Genomic DNA, 21,678 nt, shown 5'->3' on the forward strand with positions numbered 1-21,678 from the left:
GCACCGATTTTCGCGAACCCATATCCTCAACAATACCGTCAAGTTTCACACATAAATGCCGAATCCGCTTCGTCGTTTCGTGTCATGTACTCCAGAGCTATAATCGACTAATTGTAGGCAGAGCTTTTTGCCGGTTGAAAGGACGCGGCGTATCGTGAAAGAGAAAGAGGGAGGGAGAGCGAGAGAGAGAGGGAGTGGGAGAGGGAGAGGGGGAGGGAGGGAGGGAATCTCTGTGCCAATAACACGAGAACATGCGCAAAGCTCCGGCGTCGATACACGAAGGCGAAGTCGAGTCGCGAGCTCCGCGGGAAAATTCTGAACATGGAACAGTCTCGCGTCGTTCCTCGAGCTTGCAGCGTCGGCGTCGCGACGCACCTCGAAACGCGCGACGAAACGTGAAACGTGAAACGTGAAACCGCAACCTCTCGAGCCTTTTTTCGACCTCTCGAATCGTAACCGCGGTCAAGTTTTCCGTGTCAAATTAGTGCCGCCCTCAGTTTCTGCTCAACTCATCGTACGACGTATTCCACGTTTTTAAATTGTCGTGGGGAAATTTTAATTTTTCTTTTTTTTTTTTTTTGTTTTTGAAAATTATCACGGACACAGACGTAGATGTAAATATAAACAAATGAATATTGTAAAAGAAGACAAATTGTGAACTGTGCCGGTTTTTCTTTCGGTTTCTGTAATTCAGTCGTGTGATTTTGTCGTCCGTTTTTCCGTTGTTTAAATTCTTTTTATACAATCATTTTCTGTTTTTTTTTTTTTCTTTTTTTTTTTTCATCTTCCTTCTTCTTCTTGTTTATTATTCTTCGCTAATATTAGTAAGATTTTTATCGTGCGGTGATGTGAACGTCGACGATGGGTTCCAAGCCAGTTTGAGATAGAGAAAAAGAAAGAGATAGAGAGAAAAGGACAACGCTTACTTACCTCAAAGAGGGAAGGAGAGAGGATATCGCGGACAAAGTGAGTCATCGTCCTCCTCAAATACTAGACCTATTTATACCTCCACCATTTGGACATTTATAACCAACTGTTGTGCAGTACGTTCATTTTGTGATTCTCCATTCGATTATTCCACGACTACAAATTGATCAAATAAATTGACAAAGAAATGGGTAAATTAACCTTCGGCTGACGCCTTCGTGGGTTTTTAATCGAGATTATCGCAACTTGAAATTTTCTGCATTTATAACAATTTTCTACTACGTTAAAATGAAAAATTATTATTGCGACCCTCCTCATTTCGCGAAAGACGCTTCAGTAAATCCACCCCCGCAAAAGAAAAAAGTTCGAGCCGAAATATGAAATTGACACCAAGGTGACAGCAATGTTATTTATACCAGATAAAGGTTAATTTACGGATAAAAATCACTCGTTTTATTCGGAATTCACGCTGTTCATTTGGGAAAAATTTTCATTACCATGTATTTTTCATTCGTCGTACTTTTAATCCCAAATTTTTAAGTATAACGAATGCAAGTAAATTGCGCTAATTAATTACAAGCTGCCCGGTCTGAATTTGAAACGTTATTATTTCACGTGTGTAAATTGCAACAATAGAATAAACGCGTGGCTAAGTAATTACGCTCCTGTATATTTATTCGCCTCGTTATTTCGTTGTACGGTTATTTTACACTCGCTAATTGCACTCCCACGAGTCTTGTAAGGTTTGTGTACGGTGTAAACGCGCGGTTTTCCGGTTGATTAATCAAGAGAATCTCATTCAGCCGCTACGGGCCAAGCCGAACTTTATCCCCAGCGTCGAACACCGATCGAGGGAATGTTTATTTTCGTTTCTTTCTTCCGTACAAGTTACCCACAAACCATTGCAACCAAACAAACAAGTTTCGTTACAGCAACGCTTATTCGGTAATCTTGGAATTAGCTGACAATGTAAAAATCCAATTTTCATTTTGCGTATGGGAAGATTTTTGTTTTTTCATCTTCTTTCTTCCGAAAAGGCGAAAAGATTGAAAAAAAAAATCCTTATTGATTAATGAATATTTTCACGCCGTTTTGAAAGTGGTTTTGGGTTGCATTTTCTCCACGTGCCGAAGAAGGCTGCAAGCGCTTCTTCTTCTTCTTCTTCTTCTTCTTCTTCTTCTTCTTTTCCTTTTTTTCCGGCCAGTCTTGCGCGCGCCGTTTTATCTTTTTCCAGACATAATGCATCCTAACGACTTCCCGACGAGTCGCGTGCCGCAAAAACTGTAAATTCGAAGAGAAGAGCAGCTGCGTTGCAGTCTTCTAGTCTCACGTATCGTCCCGTCTCGGAGGAATGAGAGTGAAAAAGTGCCGCTGAATTTCCGACTCGCATATCTCGATTTCAGAAGGCCGAAAATTCGATAATAAAAATTCCTCACCGCCGCTCATTCTTCGCGTCTGTTACACACGTATAATAAAATAAGTTGCGAAAAAACTTAAGCTCGCGCCAAATGTTATCGCACAACTTGTAGCTGATGCAGATGCCTCGAATCTGTTATACGCCCTTTTTTTCTTCTTCCTCTTTCCAATTCTTTCTTAAACAATGAATATTTAAATTTCGATCATTTTACTGATTTTTCGATAATGGAATATTTTATTAACTAAAAAAGTAAAGTAAATCGAAAAAACTGATTTTGCGTTGCAGTTACCAAAAAAGAAACGACGATAGCGCAAAATGGTTACGCATACCTCGTTTTTCGTGATTCCAAAAATATTGAAACAGTTTTTTTAACGATACTTGTTTTACTGAATTTTTCTAGTTACTCTAAAAAATGAAATTTGTAATTCCGGCTTATTTTGCATGAGGAATTAAACGTAACTTGAAATTCTTCTCTTTTTTTCCTTTTGTTTTTCACCATCTTATCAGAAGAGGGATGAAAAAATTCTGTGAAAATTTATTGCATGCAGACATTTTTAATATATACTATAGGAGAAAAAAAAAAAAAAAATAAAAAAAAAACGGTAACGTCTTTTGAAGAAAAGCGTTTGTTATCCACGCCTAGCATGTATCCAATATTCAAAATCTGGAGGAGAAAGTATTTCAATACCGCAAGTTTCTACGTCGGATGAAAATCCCCCCCCCCTTCCTGTTCAGTATCCTCGATCCCGAGCCGTTCTTTTCATATATATTACACGTAATATCAGAGCGCGAAATAATGTGCGTCAAGTTGTCCTCTTCTTTTTTTTTTTTTTTTTTCTCATTCTTTTCCTGCCTCGTCTTTTCTCCATTCCCCTCTACGTTTTGAACGAAACTTTGCAATCTCTCGGTCGTGAAAATCACATAATAATAACAGTCATGCTTCAATTTCGGGTGTGTATAATATACGCATGTGATGTATATACGTAGGCCAAAAAAATGAGAAGTAGAAAGAAGAAGGAGGAGGTAAAGATGAACACCAATTTGACCGTGAAACGAAAAGTTATATATAATGATCCGAAGATTGCTCTGGATATTATAACGTACATTCTTTGGAGGGAAAAAATATTTATCAAAGTGATAAAGTATACAATTTATATACATATGTGTATATATCTGTGTATTATATGAACGGAGTTTCCGAAGAGTAATCACAGTTTTTTATTTTCTACTTCTTTTATATTTCTGTTAACTTTCGCTTCCATTCTCCGTTATTATCTCATAGCAAATAATTTTACATTCGGTGTGTCGCAGCGAAACATTTACCCGACTATTACAATTTTACAATATTCGTGTAATATTAGTGTTGATTACGTGAGAAATTTTTAATAATTCCGTAAACGGGAAGTATTCGTTAAACTGCCTGTAACAAACGTGATTCCTTGATTCTACGAAATGATATTCAATTTTATCCGACTTTACTCGAGTCACGTTATTCGAATAAATTGTTCATTATATTTTCACTCATGATTGGTAAATCATTTCTTTAATCATATCAGATTATTTCACACGGTACGACGATCGAGAAATTACTCGTGTACAGGTACCGCACATTCGCATAAAGGCAATAAAAAGACTGCGTCGAAAAAAATTTCTTTTTTCTCTCCAGATCCCAAATAATCGCAGGGATATTCATTAGGGTATAAAAAAAAAAAAAAAAAAAAAAAAAAAAAAGCGAAATTTAGGGGTGGGAGAATTTATATATTTACTTGTAAGAAATTTGGCGAGCGTATGAGTCGATTTTGAAAAATTCTTAAACAAAGACCACCCCGATATCAAATATTACATGATATGTGGAGGGAATTCTTTTTATTAACTATTTCCATTTATTTATTATATGTGTGTGGGGGGGGGGGGGGGAGGGGGGGCGACCCTAGAAATCCCGGATAAGTCGGGGCGGGTCTGAGTGCAAGCGCCTATAATACCTAAGAGGCCGAGAGGCCGAGGATACGCCGGAAAGCTTTGAATAACGTTTGAATAAAAAGTGAAAAACTTTTTCAGTTACCTGCAGGTATATACCTACATTCACCCTCCGCGTCCGACCGACCGTTCTGACTTTTTCCGACTTCTTATATTCTTTTTACGCCCCTTCTTGTCGTCGTCGTCGTCGTGAAAGAATAGAGATGATCTGAACTAAATATTCGCGCGGGTAAGAAGGGGGGGGGGGGGGGATAAAAATAAATATAAAAACTTCGACGTACCGTGTCTTTACGATTATACATATATTTTCAAATTCTTGCTCGATCGGCCGGCCAAGTTTCCTTGCTTTTGCTTTTACTCTGAGAATGATCAAAGATAATCGATTATTTTTTCCCGACTAATCGACAGACTCGATTGTTTTTCGTCACAATAAGTTTTTGTGTTTTACTCCCACGAACTTTGTGCAATTCGGTATGGATTTACGTGTTTTTAAAAGTATCGCTTGTTATCACGATTGTTTTACTTGACGAATACGTACCTATTTCATATAACAAGGGAAAGATGAACGAACATTTTCCCCTGAAATTGACAAATGTTTTGTATGAAAGTTTAAACGATGAAAAAACTTTACCGCTAATAAGACTGCATACTGATATTTACGAAATTATGGTTTCATATGCACTGTTTCAAACAAAAAACTTAATAATGGATTAATCGATCTATTATTACCGATTTAATCGGGTCGTGTTCGATTTTTTTTATTCTCGACTCGATCAATCGATGCATCGATTATATTTAGCTTTCAGCGGCCGTCGCAATTTTACTCTTGACTTTTAGCTCATAGCGCACCGCATTCGTACCTAGTTTAAATATTATTTTCATACTTCAGCGCTACAAAATCTTTAAAAAATGAATATTGCTCGAGAAAATATCTGTTCCCGTACTTATCGTCGACACATTTCGGCTCGTTCTTTTACACCAACGTCGGTACATTTTATTCATCTATTTTTTTCTTCCTTTCAATCTCCCTCCCCCCGATTTCCCCGGCGAAACGAATTTCCGTAACGCCGTAACGCGTAATACTTACGTGTTATAACCACTCTCCGGAATTTGTAACTCGAGCCACGAACTAAAATAAACTCTGTGTATACGCGTACGTGCATTATGGGTATGCATGGTATACCTGTACATGTACACCGGAACGTTAAAATGCTGCACCGCACGTGCAGCGAGCGGTGCAGTTAAATGCTTATATTCCCATACGATTCCCCGGGCTAAATTATACCTACACGTATCTCGATGTACGTATACATACGTATTATACCCACGTATTTAGTTCGGTGTTTCGAAATAGGTATGAATATCCAACCTGCAGAATTTTCTCGTTAAATTATACGGTTTTCAATTTAAACTTTGCCTTTTGCCGCGGGTGATGCACCGATTCAATTCAATGTTTATAATAGCTGTAGAATTTCAACAGTAACGTTATAACGTTGTCACGCCCTGCAGTTTTCTTTGCAGATTTTTCGTACCTGCGTGTCTCTCTCTCTCTTTTTTTTTAAACGAACTTAAGCTATCTGTCTATCCATGTATCTATTTTTTTCCATTTGACGAAATTTACCTTTTGCTCGTACGTAATTTCTTTTTCATCAACGTCACTCGACGTGGCCGGTCTTAAGTCGTCTGTACGCTCAGCCCAGGGGCTGAAGATAATTAATCATTCAGCGGCTAATCAAGGATATTTTTTTTCCCCCTCGCCACGTTCCTCCTTTGCCCGATCCACACGAGATGTTAATTTTTAATCAAGTGTGACCGAACTTGCGTCTAGTATATCAACCGCCGCAGCCATTCTCGGATCTTGAACATGTAATATCATACTTTATTATTTTTATACCTTATTATAATCGTCCTTGCTCGACTTTAGTGGAATAATTCGTTTATGAAATATGTATGCGACGGAAAAATTCGGTAAATATTCCTTTCACATTCTGTACGGACGAATTTCGTAAAGCTTTTGGAGTTTTTCGTCAAAGAATGTTTCAGAGAACTTTGTTGTAAGAATGTTGCGAAAAAGAAAATAAAGACTGCGACCATATTGATTTTATCGAGTATATTACAGGTAGAATAAACAACATTTTTTTTGAAATGATCCCAATCTTTTTCAAGATTTTACGGAAAATTTGTTTTTGGAAAGTTAGCTGCTAAAAATTCTGTACAGTTTTATTGGTTTTTTTCGGTCAGTCATGCTCCAAATGATAAAAAAAAAAAAAAAAACAATCTCGCACATTCTCTGAAAGAAGTTGGACCGCATCGAATTTGTAGAATCTCAGAAAATTATAAACCGCCTCTTTGAATTACGTGTAAATATTAATTTAGATCGAAAGTTCTTTTCTGCCAGGGTGCAGAGAATATTCTGGTGAGCTATATTTACAAGTTGATAAGGGATAACAGATTGACGAGAGAAAGAATTATAATGATGCACAGAAAAAAGAAATTGTCTTCATCTGTTTTGACGAGGTATTATAACAAAGCTTCTTTTCGGTTTTTTGGTTATGCGAAGAGGCGACAAAGACGTTCGATAATACGACTGCGGTTGTACAGATATAAAAAGGGAGAAAGTGAGAGAGAGAAAGTAAGAGAAAAGTCTGGTTAATAAGAAGTGAAAAAGTTTTTCACTCAAATCGCGTAAGAGATCGCGAAAGCTAGAGAGAGAGAGAGAGAGAAAGGGAAAGATAAACTTGGACAAAGTCCCAGCGGGTAGAACCGAGAGAAACGAGCTGTGCGAAAAAAGAAACACACACACATAAAACGAAAGAAAAGTAAAACACGCGTAAATAAACGGAAGAAAAAAAAAAAGAAATGAGTGTGATAATAAAGAAAAATATGGGGGAAAAAATAAGCGAAGATACAAAAATGAAAAATAAAAAAAGAATTAAGCTTTTGGTAAAAGTAAAATAAAAGTAAATACAAAACGACCTACGGGTATAAAGACACGAAGAAACATCGCTCGGAAATTCTTCTTCATCTTTTTCTTCTTCTTCTTCATCCGACTTCGTGTAATATCGAAGCTGCACGCAGCTTAATGCTAAACCCCGCGGAAATACGGCTCTCTATAAACCGGCCAGCTCGTAAACATAAAAATTACACTAATTAAGAATTTTTATCCTTCCGGTAGAAAATTAAAAGATGAATATATAATTTAGACTGCCCGTTCGAAAAAATGCTTATGCTCCGAGTTGAAAAATCTTAATTTAATCTTAAAAAAAAAAGAATATCCCGAAAGTTTCAATGCTCTATCTCACTGTTACGAGGTGCGGCTGATTTTTTTCTTTTTATTCTTTATTTTTGTTATAAAATAAGATTTTATTTGTTTCCAGACCTTGATGTATTCTAAATTTATAACGATTAAAAAGATTAAAATAAAACAAACGGTAGACAAGTAAAACTGCGATTGAAAATACATTTTGCATCATGGAATATTCAACATGGCGTTCCAAAAAAAAAAAAAAAAGATACAGTATAGAAATTAGTCTGTAAAAAATTTTAAGAACGCCCAGAATAAAAAATCAAGAAATCAAAATAGTAAAAAGTATTTTCAATCCCAGATTTATCTGTCTACCGTTTGATGTTTTTGAATCGTTGCGAAATTCAAAAAATTCAAGGTCTGAAAACAAATAAAATCGTATTTTATAAGAAGATGAGAAAAAAAAAAACATTAAACAAAAAATTAACGGCCTTCCTTAACAGTAAGATACAGCATTGAAACTTTGAGGATCTTCTTTCTTCAAGGTAAACTTAGAATTTTTCAACTTGGAGCATAAACATTATTTTGAACGGCCAGTATATTATATATACAAAATGTGAATATTGTATACGCGCATATTCCTATACGCAATATATCGACGAAGACTCGAGGAACGTCGAAAAACGCAGAAATAGATATAGAGAGAGAGAGAGAGAAAGAGAGAGAGAAAGAAAGATCGAGATTATAAGGGCAGGGGTGGTAATAAATAGACCGCTGATACCCGCGCGAAGAGGGGGCTGATTTATACTCGTTGGTGGATGCGATCAACTCCGGAACCCCTGCAAAGCCTCTTCCAGTTTTTATTTTCAGTAAAAAGAACATAAAAAAAAAAGAAAAATATACACATATAACAATATAACGTATAGATTGAGGAACGGAGCTTGCAAGTCCCGAAATAAATTATTATATATGCCGAACTTGTGAACCAAACTGTAAAATACAGACGTATCATTTCACAAATCGCTTTAATCGAATTTTTTATAAACTCTATACAGTAAGAGTCCTCCAATTTTATATTCCGCACGATGACTCATTTTATTCGTGAAGGCTAATTGTAAGACTTTCCTCCTCAGCTTTATACCAGCTATAACAATCGTACGATAAATAAATCTCAATCCGTATGTAGAACTGTATATTATACCTGCGACTATCTCGTGATAAAATTTATGAAAAATTATCGATTTTTGTCCATCTGTTACGTGCGCATGTGTAATGCATTAGTATACGCGAGTATTCGTGTATGTTTTCATTTACAATTTGCGAATCGTTACGTTGAAACTCTACGCAAATTGTAATTAAAAATATTTCGTTAAAAAGGAATGTTGTTGCAGGAAAAAAATTGTATGCGCACTGGATGTGTGTAAATAATAAGGCGCGTCAGGAATGCAACCGCAGTAACGAGGTGCATCTATGCATGTAAAGCCAGTTCCACACGTTTCAATTTCAGCTTCGTTTTTATTTTCTTTTTCTATAATTTATTTTCCACGGTTTTTTTCAGTCTTGTTTACTTGTTCTTCCTCATTTTTCTTATCAATGACTCTTTACTTCCGCGTTTTTGTACCATAACGAACCGTTTCCTCCACCACTTTTTTCTCTCTCTCTTTCCTGATTCTGACGCTGCTCCGATGCAACGTGTTTTATACTCGCCGAGTGCCTTTGCCAGGCTTATCAAAAGAAAAACATCGCGTCGGTAAATTTTAGCCCTTACTTTTTAACCAAAATTTTATCAACCTTGTTCATATTTTTACTTCGTATAAGTGTTATTTAGTTATGTCGCTAAAACGTGCTACAAGAATTTTTGTTTTCGCTTTTATTTCACTTTATTCAAGATATTCAAAATCGCACTATTATTTTCTCTATCCTTTCACTTCGTTTTATTTGTTTTCTTTCATCTTTTACCCCAAACAGCTGTGCTCGACAGAATTTTTCAAATCTTTACCTAAGATAACATGTAACGGGAAAATTTCGATTTACGTAATAATATGTATAATAATAATAATAATAAGTTTGAAAGAATCCACAACAAGGAATGAAAATTAATTACCGTTACGTTATTTCCTCAGTTCGCTAATTCTCATTCTCTTCTTAGGTGTTCCAATTAATTCTTAACGATTTACGAAAATTAATTCCAACACCTAATAATGTTACACTTGCACACAGATTGTATTTTACAAATCGATGCAGTATCTCATTCTTACGAGAAAGAAAGAAAGAAAGAGAAAGAAAGAAGCCAGTCACACGCAATCGATGAAACGTAAAATTTGCATCGTTTTTACAAAATGTCGCGATTACAATTTCCATGCAACAAACATGAGCTAAATTCGTGTAAAAAAGGAGTCACAAATTTCATCGAGCATTCTCGGACGGTGTTCGATTCAATTTTTTTCTTCTTTTTTTTTTTTTATATCAAGAGAACGTTGAATCCGAACACATGTTATACCTTATATCTATGAGACACAAGGCGGAGCTCCGAGCAGTCCGACAGAACTGAAGGGGCTTTTTACCCCCTTGATTCGGCACCGTTTTCTCCTTCTCTCTCTTCCTCTCTCTTCCTCCCTCTCCGTCTTCTCCGGAGAGGCGAACCTTCGCCCAGTTTCTTTACGCGGCGACGACGGGAACAGGATTAAAAACGAAAAGGGTCCAGACTGCCTCCCGTCACCTGTCTCGCTAACTTTCAACGCCTGGCGATGAATCGAACCTCCTCACCCTTATCCTCCGATTCTCATCCTTCCTCCTCTCCCTCTTGGCGAGAAGTCCGTATACTATGGAGTCTGTTTGAATTTCTAACGGCGACACTTAACGATACCTCGGAATTTCCATTCTCCTGATTTATTCATCCGTATTCAATCGGCCCAATCGGTTACTCCTAATTGTTATCTCGAAACCTATCGCCCCTCTGCATATTGATTACACACTGGCCAACAGTGCTTTCGTTGCCCTTGATATTTGGAGTGCTCTTAGTGAGATTTGATGTCAACGATCCTAGGAGTAAAAACGTAGTTTTTCGAAATTTGATCTATTGTCTTTTTTTTTTTTCATGATTTTATCAACATTTTCATATATCGTTCAAAAAAAGCAAACATTCAGATGAAAAATTCGCAGATTTCTCTTGGTATGTGTTTTATTTTTTTTAATTGTTTTCCCAAGTTTCATGCAAGCGGAAATACCGATTATTTATGTGTTTCGAACGGAAAATAATCGTAAACTGTTTGAGATGCCAGTCGATAAATTGTTATTTTTTCGTTATTCGATTTTATAACAGAAGAATAATAATCATATAAATTAATACTCAAAAGACGATTCCGATCACTATCGAAGTCAGTGCAAAAAACAAAACAAAAGAACAACAAATTCAAATTGAATTGAAAACAGAAGATTAAAACTTATTGAAAAACTGAAATTTCTCGTTTATTATTCTTCGCGCAAACTATATACGTCGGACAAACGATCGAAGGCAAAAAAAAAAAAAATGTCAAATTACTTTTCTGTTCAAAATCTTGACGCGATATATATATATATATATATATATATATGATTCTTTATGCCTCTTCCTTTAATTTTCTCTCTTCATTACGAGTTATTCGTACTTTAGTTGCACAAGAATTAAATTTTCGCAACAGTTGCAAGAAAATCTAGCAACAGTGATCGTAATGAGAAAGAATAGTAACAGCTATAAAACTAATTTTCATTTTTTACCTAGAGCTACATTTTTCGATTGTGGTAAAAAATGAAAATAGTCAAGGACTGACCGGTAACTGGAAGAAAAAATTTCTCTCAGTGTAGTTACATATCCGTATCTAGGTATGCGTATTTTACGGTACATCTATAACTGTATACGAGTATTCGAGGATTGAAGGGAGTAAAAAAGGTTGATAGGAATGCCGAAAAAATGTGGATTCGATTAGGCACTCGAGCCACCCCCTCCACTCCCCTTCACCCACGGCGGCGTTCAACCTTATATAGTAAATCGAACCCTGCAAGCACCGCCTTCGAGCTCGTAACGCGTAGTCCTGGGTCAGAGAATTACGAGAAAGAATTTCAATCACATTTCGAATCACGCCTCGAGTTCGCTCCTGTGGATCCTGATGGGTGGGTGGTGGGGGTTCGACGAAACGCGGCTGCAGAGGTCACGTGGGATTGACGGAGCCGCGTTTTTACATCCCCGAGGTGAGGAGAAACGAGAGAAAAAAAAGGATTTGTTGCTTTTTTTTCATTTTTTTTTGTCATCTTCTTTTTCATCTCAACGAGGTTTTTGTTGGCCAAATATCTAAACTTTTTATTCATTTTGTTACGAGGTGATCGCGTGTCGAGTATTCGTACATGTGTACGCTTGTCGAATTGTCTTAGGTATATACGCGAGGCTACGAAGAACTTTTCAACAACGTAAGATTGCAAAACATTGGAATTGCAAACGTATCGATGCTCCATTGTTTTTTTTTTTTTTTTGGAACAGTTTGAAAATTGCTGGAATTATAGTAAAATAGTTTGATTTCACTCCACGATTATCGAATTTGGTTAAAAATACTATTTTTCATTTCGAAGATGAAAATTTGATAGCTAAATAAATTGTAAATTTTTTCTCCAACTGCAATCGCTTTAACGTGTACTTGTCATATTCTTATCCTTCGATCTCTCCGCATATATCGTTATTCTCATCGTTCTTCTCGTCATTCTTTCAGGGACGAAGAGGTGGAGGAGGATAAGGCGGAGGAGAGGCTGGAGCGCAGGGAGCGATGGTGCGCGAGAGTTTTAGAAGGCGGACCGGATCCTCGGGGGTTTCCTGCAGGCCCCTGATACTCCTGGCCTTCGTTTTTTCGGCTCTATCAATTTTCGCCGGCGTCGCCGAGGCTCAGTGCGGCGCCTCGGGCTCGAGTTCCTCCCAGCAGGACAAGCTTGCCCTCTACAAAGTCACCGTTAGAACTCACTGGTCCAGGGCTCGTTTTCCTCGGCATTATCCTGAGTGGCAACCGCCGGCTCAGTTCGGCAAGCTGATCGGTAAGTTTGCAGAAGTAACAAGAACCCTCAGGAATAGTCAGGGAATTTCGCCTGTCGTGAAAAGTCGGAGAAATGAAAAACGTACTTTTTTTTCTTATAAATTCTTTTCAACCTTAGCCTAAGCTCCCTTTCCGAAATCGTTGCGTTGCGATTTTCAGCTTTTAGTTGCAAAAGACGACCAACCTTATCAGAATTTTTAATTTTTCGCTGGAATAAAATCAGGGAATTTTATTCGAGGAAAATTGTCACCACCCTGTTTTTTTTTTTCTTTACACTCCGCAAACAATCGTTTCGTATATTGCGAAATTGTTTTTCTTCTTTGTCGTCGTGTACCGCGTGTGAAAAACACTTTCGAAAGAAAGGGACGTTTTTTTTTATTGCCAATAAATTTCGTCTTGTCGATCGGTCGGAATCGCTAAAGCTGCAAAATACGAATCACCAATATTATGGTTTCGATTCGGAGGAGCGGATGTGTCGTCTGCCAAGAATCGAAAACCTACGTCTAGATTTTTATGGCACAGTGAATTTGCAGAGTCAACATTCAGACAAGCTCAGAATGGTGTGCAGAAAATGATGTGTAACCTGGAGCATTGTAAAATACCTAACACATCGACGTTATGTATGTGAATCGTAAATTTCCCTATGGGAAAGAATTTTTCCACCGTAAATTACGTGCAACGTGTACCTAAGATCCGTGCGAATCAGGCTTTTCTTTTTTCCACATTTCGTTCAACCCGTTATTTTTTTCCGATTTTTTCTCGTTTCGCAACAAAAATATACGCGTAATTACTTATTTATCTATTTTCGCTTCTCTTGAAATTGATCAACGAGCCGTGAGAAAAATTTTAAGCTAATGAAAATGGGGCTGAAAAACTTTGGACTCAGCGATGCTTTAAAGCCTGAGTTATATACATATTGGAAACGTACATAAGTACATACACGTATAATAATGTCGGAATGCACAATGGGAGAACGGTTGCAGGTCATGTGTTGCAGGCGGAAGCAGAAAGGCGAAACTAACGTGGCGTAAAGGAGTTTCCATTAAGCTTCGCTATATCTACCCGAACAGAAATTCTGACTCTGTAATTCTTCGGGAGAATCTGGCGAATCCCTGCATGGAGCGATTTCGCGCCACACGTTCGCAAATTCACTGCAGAGTTAGAAAAATCTGTCAGGTGTAAACCGGAAGCTCCGGATTTTTCGGGATTAAAGACGGCTGCGAAGTTTTACTTTTCATTTTGCAACTTTTTTCACCGTAATTTAAACGAAGTCCAGAATTTCGGTCGACGTATAATCAATTACGTATGAAACGTTAATGACGCCTTCATTGCGAGTTTTATAACCGTTCAAATCTCATATTGTTTATACGTCGGTACGAAGAAAAAAGACCCCGAAGTCCGAGCGCAAAGTTTGAAATTATCGCCGTAAACACGACAATGTTAAACGCACGTTACATCCTGCACACATAATGCGAAAATTGTTGTAATTTTAGGGCATTTATCATTGGACCGTTTCGGTTGAAGTTTGACCGTAAAACGCGAACTGCACCGACGATTTGTTTTGTCGGATTTATTACGCAACTCTTGGCTCGTGGTAATAATTAAATTAGATCGTATAACGGGCCGGTGCATTGTCCGCCTCTGTGCATAATATATGTAAGTACCCGCGGTGGTAAATTTACAACGGCTGCGTTTAAACACCCTCCGTAAATGGCATATTGCGGCTCCAGATACATGCAATTGTGATAATTTTATTGTTACCGCGGATTATTTGATTGCTCTCGATGCTTCCGCATCATGAGTTTAAGTACATTTGTTTGTGTTATACGTTGTGAATCTAAGGTAACTGAATACCGATTATTATAAAAGAAAAGTATATTGTAATATATTTCCAGAGAGATTTTTTATTTATCCGATAAAATTGCGAGTTATACCTACAGACGAAAACAATATTCGTTGTATAATATCGTAATTTTGATATTTGAATATGTATATATTCTGCAACTTTAAATTCCGTTTCTCTACTAACAGTCAAAAAGTCAAAACTGTACGTACGATAAATTCGTGAGGGGAAGCGGTAGGTAAAAAATTATCTTGACAAAAATACAGTATCTTTGACAAATGAATCGCGCTTGATTTGACGGTGGTAATTTTTCGTCAAAAAAAACAAAAAAAAAAAAAAAAACCGGAGGTTAGCCGGAGGCTGCTTCCCCTTGATTTCTTTTCGACGCGTTGAGAATAACTTATAAATAAGAATCATACTTGCAGGATTAGTCTGTTTTGACGTCGACTAGAATCAGTCAGAGGTAATGTAATACAGGCGACAAAGTGGAAAAGGAAGAAAAAATATTGTCGGAAAAAAGTGAAACGAAGGGGCGAAACCGGGACTTCCCGTGTACTTCTTAATTACTTCTCCGAGAACTCGGCTTCACATACACGAAATCGTCACAAACACAGGGAAATTTACCGCGTTACGCGTTGCTTTGTTATTTTTTACTTACGGTAAGAGGATGGCGCGGCTGCTGGTTCAGATTATTTTTGGACCTCGTTCCGACTCTCCCGACTATCCGAGGGTTGCGTCTTCGCTCTCGCGATTAGATCCGCCCTCGTTGCAGAGCTCGGTGTAAAAGCTCAGAAGCTCTTCCTTCTTCGCTCGGAAGTGTTCGGCTTCACCGCTCATTTTTAGTCCCACGTACCGTTTGTCGTTCGTCTCCGATCAGTCGACCCGATCATCCTCAGTTTTCATACCACGCTTGAACCGCTCCTCCGACTCTTTTCCGAACCTCCTTATCCAGGCAGACTGTGCAGCTATTTCTACTCTGTTATCTTTACCGAATTTACCTCGGGCTAATACCACCTACGGAAATAAACCCCGTCTTACGACGTAATAATTTGGAACAAATATAGACGGTGGACTCGAATGTCTGACGCGCGGTGATTAGATTGGGAATTACATGATACGTCGGGATTCGTTCGATGTTTGAGTAACCGTATCAATTTAAAGGCTGAGACGAAAGTAGACCCAGTAATATAATCGCGCAATGTCAGACCCTAATTTTATCAACTCGCAATGAGGTTCGAGTTTATTAGATAACGTATAAACGATTAATTTTCGGAAAAATATCTGTAATTTAGTGAATCATATAATGAAGCAAAACGTAATATGTAAATATCAGGCATTCCACTTGATCGTTTTTATTTTCAAGTATCGTGTAGAGTGTACGGAAAAACGTCTTTCACCGGGTTTTAGTTTTCTTGGACCATGCGTTTGATTTTTACTGCTATCAAAAACACAAAAACCCAATTTTTGAATAAACAGCCATAATCGATTGGTTTCAAATTTTTCTGATGTATTCTTTCTTAAAGAAGGAAAGTTTTCAGAAAGTGAGAAAAAACGTATAAAATGTAAAATTGTATTCTTGAAATTTATATTTAATTCGATTTTTCTCACTTTTTGATGACTCGTTTCACCTGTAGCTTCTAAACCAAAAGCTTGCCTACTTCCATCTTGGTTTCAAAATTATCGTTTTTTAACAAAGAATTTACGAGAAAAATTTATAGCCAATAACTTAGGGCTGTTCATTCGATAATGAGGTTTTTCTCTTTTTGTGAGCAGTAAAAATCAAACTCCTAGTTTAAAAAACGTTGAATGTTTTTTTTTGTACATTCTACACCGTACTTGAAAATAAATAAATTCGCCGAGGATCAGACTTAGGTCAGTCTGGGGTGGAATGCCTCGTACATAATATTGTAAAAAATGAATTTTCTTCCAAACTCTTTATATCAAGTTCCAAAACGGTGATTTTTCTCCCAATGAATTTCGCGGACATTGATGTTACCAATTTCAACCTCGTTCGCTCGAAGCCTTCTCCAGCTGTAAAACGTTTTCCGCATCGCAAATTTAATTTGTAAAACTTCACGCGCTCGCCCAGCTCCGCTTTCAGGTCGCAATCAGTGTAGTGACTTTTTTTCCAACGAAGGGCTGCTTCCGGCGCATCCCAACTCTCGGCCCTTACAGATAATTTTCCCCACTGTCATTCGCTCGGCAAGTTAGCGTGAGGCGCGTCTGCCTTGCAGGCTTCTTCCTTCTAATTCTCTTTCTCTGTTCTTCTTCTTCCTTGTTTTCGCAAAATAACAATTCGGCCACTCGAGGCAAAAAAGTAGGATGAGAGGAGTGCTCATCTAATCTTACGACTAGCTCGTGATCGGCGACGACGATGTCGCTTTTTTCCCCCTCTCTTAATTCCCTTTTTTCTCGTCTTTTTTTTCCAACTTTCTTATTCCTTCTTGTATTCTTTTTCTCCGTCTCTCACCCCGTCTATGTTTTTGATATCCATGCTTATTTCAAATTTTTTCCTCGACGCACGCGTTTGTGTATCTTCTTTTTCATCGCTTCTAACGTTGACACTCGCGAATTGTAATATTACCGAATTACGATGATTGATAAACAACCGTCTTGCAATTATACGATATCGAGATATTAAGCCAGCGTGAGCATTTAACAAGGCATCACCTGTGAAAATGGACCGGTAACTATTGTTACAACAAGTCAGACTCGAGGCATGAATGGCGAATGAACAATGCGTCATGAATTGTTCGACGAATCAGCACGGAGAGAGTTCCGGTCTGCCAACTTCAGGATAATGTCCCGGTGAATCCCCGCCTCCGATGAAATCCTCGCAGCCTCTCGTGAGGGCTTCGATTCTGTACGAAACAAAGCTGCGGACCAGACTCGACGACCAGAAATACTTGGCGAGGTGAATTCAGAAAAAAAAAGTGACTCATATTCGTCAAAGTGATCGTGGTCAGTCGAGTTCGAGGCGACTGTCAACTCGGCGAATGCAGCTCAATCCTTCATTCCCGCAAACTTGATAAGCTTCGGTGTCTGATTGTGAGCTTTGAACTTTCTCATTTTTTCGATCACCCGACAAAATAAGAAAGTGGAATCCTCGTTCATCCGTTCGTCAACGATCAATGATTCCTGAATGAAGAAAATGGAGTCGCTTTTCTGCCGCTGAATATCAATTATGTCACTTTATGCTCTCTTGCTTATTACAAACTTGACGAGCAGTTCGTTTTGCAGCAAATATTGCCATTCTTTTCAGCGACAATCGCTTGTACTGTATTGTTTTTTTTTTTTCCTTGTGCGATAATAATTTTACCACGATTTAACATCGACACGATAATAAAGCAAGGCCACTTATCAACTCTCGCGTCATCGCGATACGAGGGTATCAAATTTCGCACCTGCCGTTTTTCCCTGCATTGGCTATCATGAGTGTTCGATCGAATCCTTTTTCAGGATGTTATAGCTCTCGAAGCTCAAGAGTCAGTTACACGCGTGTTCGTCTGTAGCTTCGCTCTCGACCTACCCCTGCATGTACGTATGTGTATACATATACAATATACAATATATATATATATATACACACATATATCTTTCTCGCTCTCTCTCTTTCCCCCTACTTTATTCTTATGTTCTTATTTTTACTCCCACCCACCGCACTTCGCACTGTGCACCTATTCCAAAGTGCAGTGCAACTCGCGAGATTGACCTCTGAAGTCTACTTTTAGTACTCACTCTAGTGCAATATAAGGTATTTCACAAGGAGAAGTTAACCGAAGCTCCGCAACTGCGCGTTGTGTACATGTACATATATATATATATGTGCTTACACTCCGCAGACTCCATGGGTGCGGAGAATTTTCTCACAGTGAATGTTGTTGGGCTTAATTTTTCCTTTTTCTTTTCCTTTCTTTCGTGTCATTCTTCATTTTTATTATCTTCCAAAATTGCCTTTACGTCTGTGTTTTTTTTTACGTAATAAAACTGTGATTTAATTTCGATTCGAATTTTTTGTTTTTACGTGTAGAGTATATTGAGATTATTAGACGAGCTGCGTTTTTATTTGAAATTTGAATATCTGTCCAATTTAAGGCAAGCCAGGATTTTGTGCGGTTTTCCCTATCTTTCTAAGAACCTTGAGATCCTTAATTACATTTTCGGGTCACTTCACCCTGTATATAGACATAGGTATGAATATATATACCTATATATTAGGGAACGTCGAGATATTAGACGGTACGGCGATTTCGGGGCTAAAAGAAACGTGGAAATGCCACGCAGTTTTAGTTTAAGGGGCTGCCCTGGTCGATTTCGACGTGACGTATGCTCATTTATTTATTTATTGAATAACGAAAGTTCACACAAGTATCAGAAATATTAGTAAACCCTAACGGAGTTAAACAAGTTACCTGTTTGTAGGATTCGAGTAACAAAGAAATGATAATAGAACAATATCTCCAAATATCGAAGTCCACTTATCGCGAACGCAAAAAGGGGCCTAAAATTCATATTCTATACACAATACTGCAAAAAGAAAAAACTTCAAAAAATTTTCATATTTCATATGACACAGAAATAAAGAAATGGCACGGATTCTACGAAATTGCGATTAAATTCATAGAATTCGTAGATTGTTTGAAAATTAATCAATCTGTTATCGTATGTACTATTATATGAATTGAAAAGAAAAAAATTACACATTTTCTATACACTCGAATTCGATTGATATCTCTATACGTAATATTACAATATTGTAATTCTTCCGCACAAGCCTCAATTTCTACATCCTGCGGATATTTGCGCCGTGGTACAAAAGAATAGATATGATTAAAGCTTAAAGTAACACGAGTGAAGTTTAAAGCAAAGAAAAAGAGCCAGAGGTACTTTTGCGGGTTTTGCAGCGCAAGCCCGAAGCGAGGATTCGATTCCGGTTTGCGAGTGGAATTTTATTCCGTTCCGAAGCACTTGATTCGCATCAACGTCAAATAATCATCCCTGCTCATTACAGCCGCGATCGAAGGCTAATTAATTTCCCGGTCTGCTGATCCATGTATGTAGCTCGGGATCAGACGTTGGACAGGCTTTCCTTTCCAGCTTGCTTAATTAATATCGAGCTGTTTCCGCGACGAATATAGATCCCCCGATTCCGCGCCCCCGGCAACCCTCGGCACCCTTTCGCCGGCAACAAACGACAAACTTATCCCTACAACGGGGCATTCAGCCCTCCGGCTTCTGCAGCGCAATTCCTACCGGAGCTTCTCGGGATCTCGCTCACATTCTACGTGGACCACGGATCCATGGAGTCGTCCGTAGTTCGACCCGATTCTACTCCGATAATCAACTCAGCGACTGCAGCTCTGCTGCTCCGCGGTGCATTCACTGCTGATTATCACTCACGTGTACTCAATTGTACTTTCAGTTGAGTAAATCCTCCACATTTTGCTCGTCTTGTCTGTCATATATTTTGCTTCACTTTGACTTCCGTTGGAATGCACATTCTCAATTTTGCTTTGACGTTTGTCGCTCGCAGAGTACATGAACTGTGAGTGAAAAAAGTAATACAGAAAACGCGAAACACAGAGAAAATGCATCGCATATGGCGGTGAAATTGTCTCAAATCTTTGTCTTCGTGTTGTTATTCTTTTTCTTTTTGTACAAGTCACATATAATGCAAGGATTATATTTGGCCATGTTGGGACATTTCATTCGTGAAACAATTAGCGAAAATCAATTGATTTTTCGGTTTTTCATCTCGTTCCAATTAGCATCGAGGTTTAATATTGGTTAGATGATCTATAGACTCTTAGCGTTATTGTAAAAATGATATTGGTGATCAATTACTCGGATTTAACGATCATACGTTGATAAACATTTGAATCATACTTTTGCTGATTCAGAATAATTCCAAAGCAATTAACTTTGGAAATGCGAGTGTTTCGGCTTCAGTACATTGTTTATTCAATTTCCGACAATTCAAAACTTGCAAAACAATCGAAAAATCACCGTAAAAATTATCGGCACACTGTAACGTTCGTACAAACTTCAACTTGATCGCGTATCGGACTCGGAAGTCCTCGGCAGCAGTGGGCCATCGGGGCTCAGGGCCGCGACGAGCGTTTTGTCATTCTTTGGAAAGGTTAATTTTGGAGATTTTCTAAAAATACAAGTGGTAGGCGGGTCGCACGGTGGCAGGATGATGCCGAAGTCACTGCCTGCAACAGCAGGCACACGTGTGAACCTGGGAAGCAATCTCGTAACCCGGAATCCACGGAAACGAAAGAGGCGAAACTCGAACGGTACTACTGTTCGGATCCCGCAATCGTCGTGCAACCATTTCACCTGCAACTAATATTAATGCCCCCATCTTATGCGATTGCCTCGTATACGCTTCTTTCCGAACCCACACTAACCCAACTCGATTACCCCTGCACCTTTATGAAACCTATCGATGCCGCAACGTTCTTCCCTTCGATTTCTACCGACTCGAATATACACGATAGATGTTGCGATTTGTCCTGAATCGAATGTTGTTTGGTGCGAAAAACTTTGCTGGGAAAAGTTTTCTGTAGATAGGTAAAGCTGGTTCTGGATACAGATTCCGTTACCGACGCTTAGCCAAGACACAAACCCGTTTATAAAACGTTCGAGGGTGCGGAATATCCCCACCATGACTCTGTTTACCGATCCTCGAATCAATCTAAAAAGGGGTTTGTATCTTGGCTAAGTGTCGGTAACGGAATTTGTATCCAGGACCGGTTTTGCCTGCCCACTGCTTTCACTAGGCAACTAAATCTTGAAATCAATGCTCGTTATTTGGCGAGTTCCGAGATTATGTAATAATAGCCGTGCATACGGGGAAAGTAATCCGTTCTCTGCAAAGTAGCGATCCCCGAATCAAGGTTCTGTGGGTAAATTATAGGTATGGGATGCGATGCGAATTGTTTGGTTTGAAATTATTTGCAAGCTAGAGGTGAAATAACGTGATTAAAATATTCGTGAATATTAATAAAAAACAGTATAACCCAAGACTCGAAATACTGTTATAGGTTGTAGAAAAAGTTTCGTGCATAGTACGACTCGGCAGTAATACGATTCTTCCACTTCTGCATAAAATCCGTATCATTCTCTCATTCGCTCAGAGGTTGGTGCACCTCTGATGACAACTCTGATATTTTCGACCCAAAGTGACTCATCCGTCTAATATTACGTGCCG

At 38.3% G+C, this 21,678-nt stretch overlaps 1 protein-coding gene across 1 annotated transcript in view; it reads left to right on the forward strand.

The window, feature by feature from the left end:
* Positions 1-316: 316 nt before the first annotated feature.
* The window catches only part of LOC124221355 (spondin-1), a 110,926-nt gene continuing 89,564 nt past the window's right edge, over positions 317-21,678 (forward strand). The window contains exons 1-3 of the mRNA XM_046631289.2: positions 317-514; positions 826-966; positions 12,305-12,620. Coding sequence (XP_046487245.1) covers positions 12,359-12,620 — 262 coding nt within the window. The 5' untranslated portion in view covers positions 317-514; positions 826-966; positions 12,305-12,358. The remainder of the gene's footprint in view (positions 515-825; positions 967-12,304; positions 12,621-21,678) is intronic.

The sequence above is a fragment of the Neodiprion pinetum genome, chromosome 6 (genome assembly GCF_021155775.2).
Source record: "Neodiprion pinetum isolate iyNeoPine1 chromosome 6, iyNeoPine1.2, whole genome shotgun sequence".
Taxonomy (NCBI): domain Eukaryota; kingdom Metazoa; phylum Arthropoda; class Insecta; order Hymenoptera; family Diprionidae; genus Neodiprion; species Neodiprion pinetum.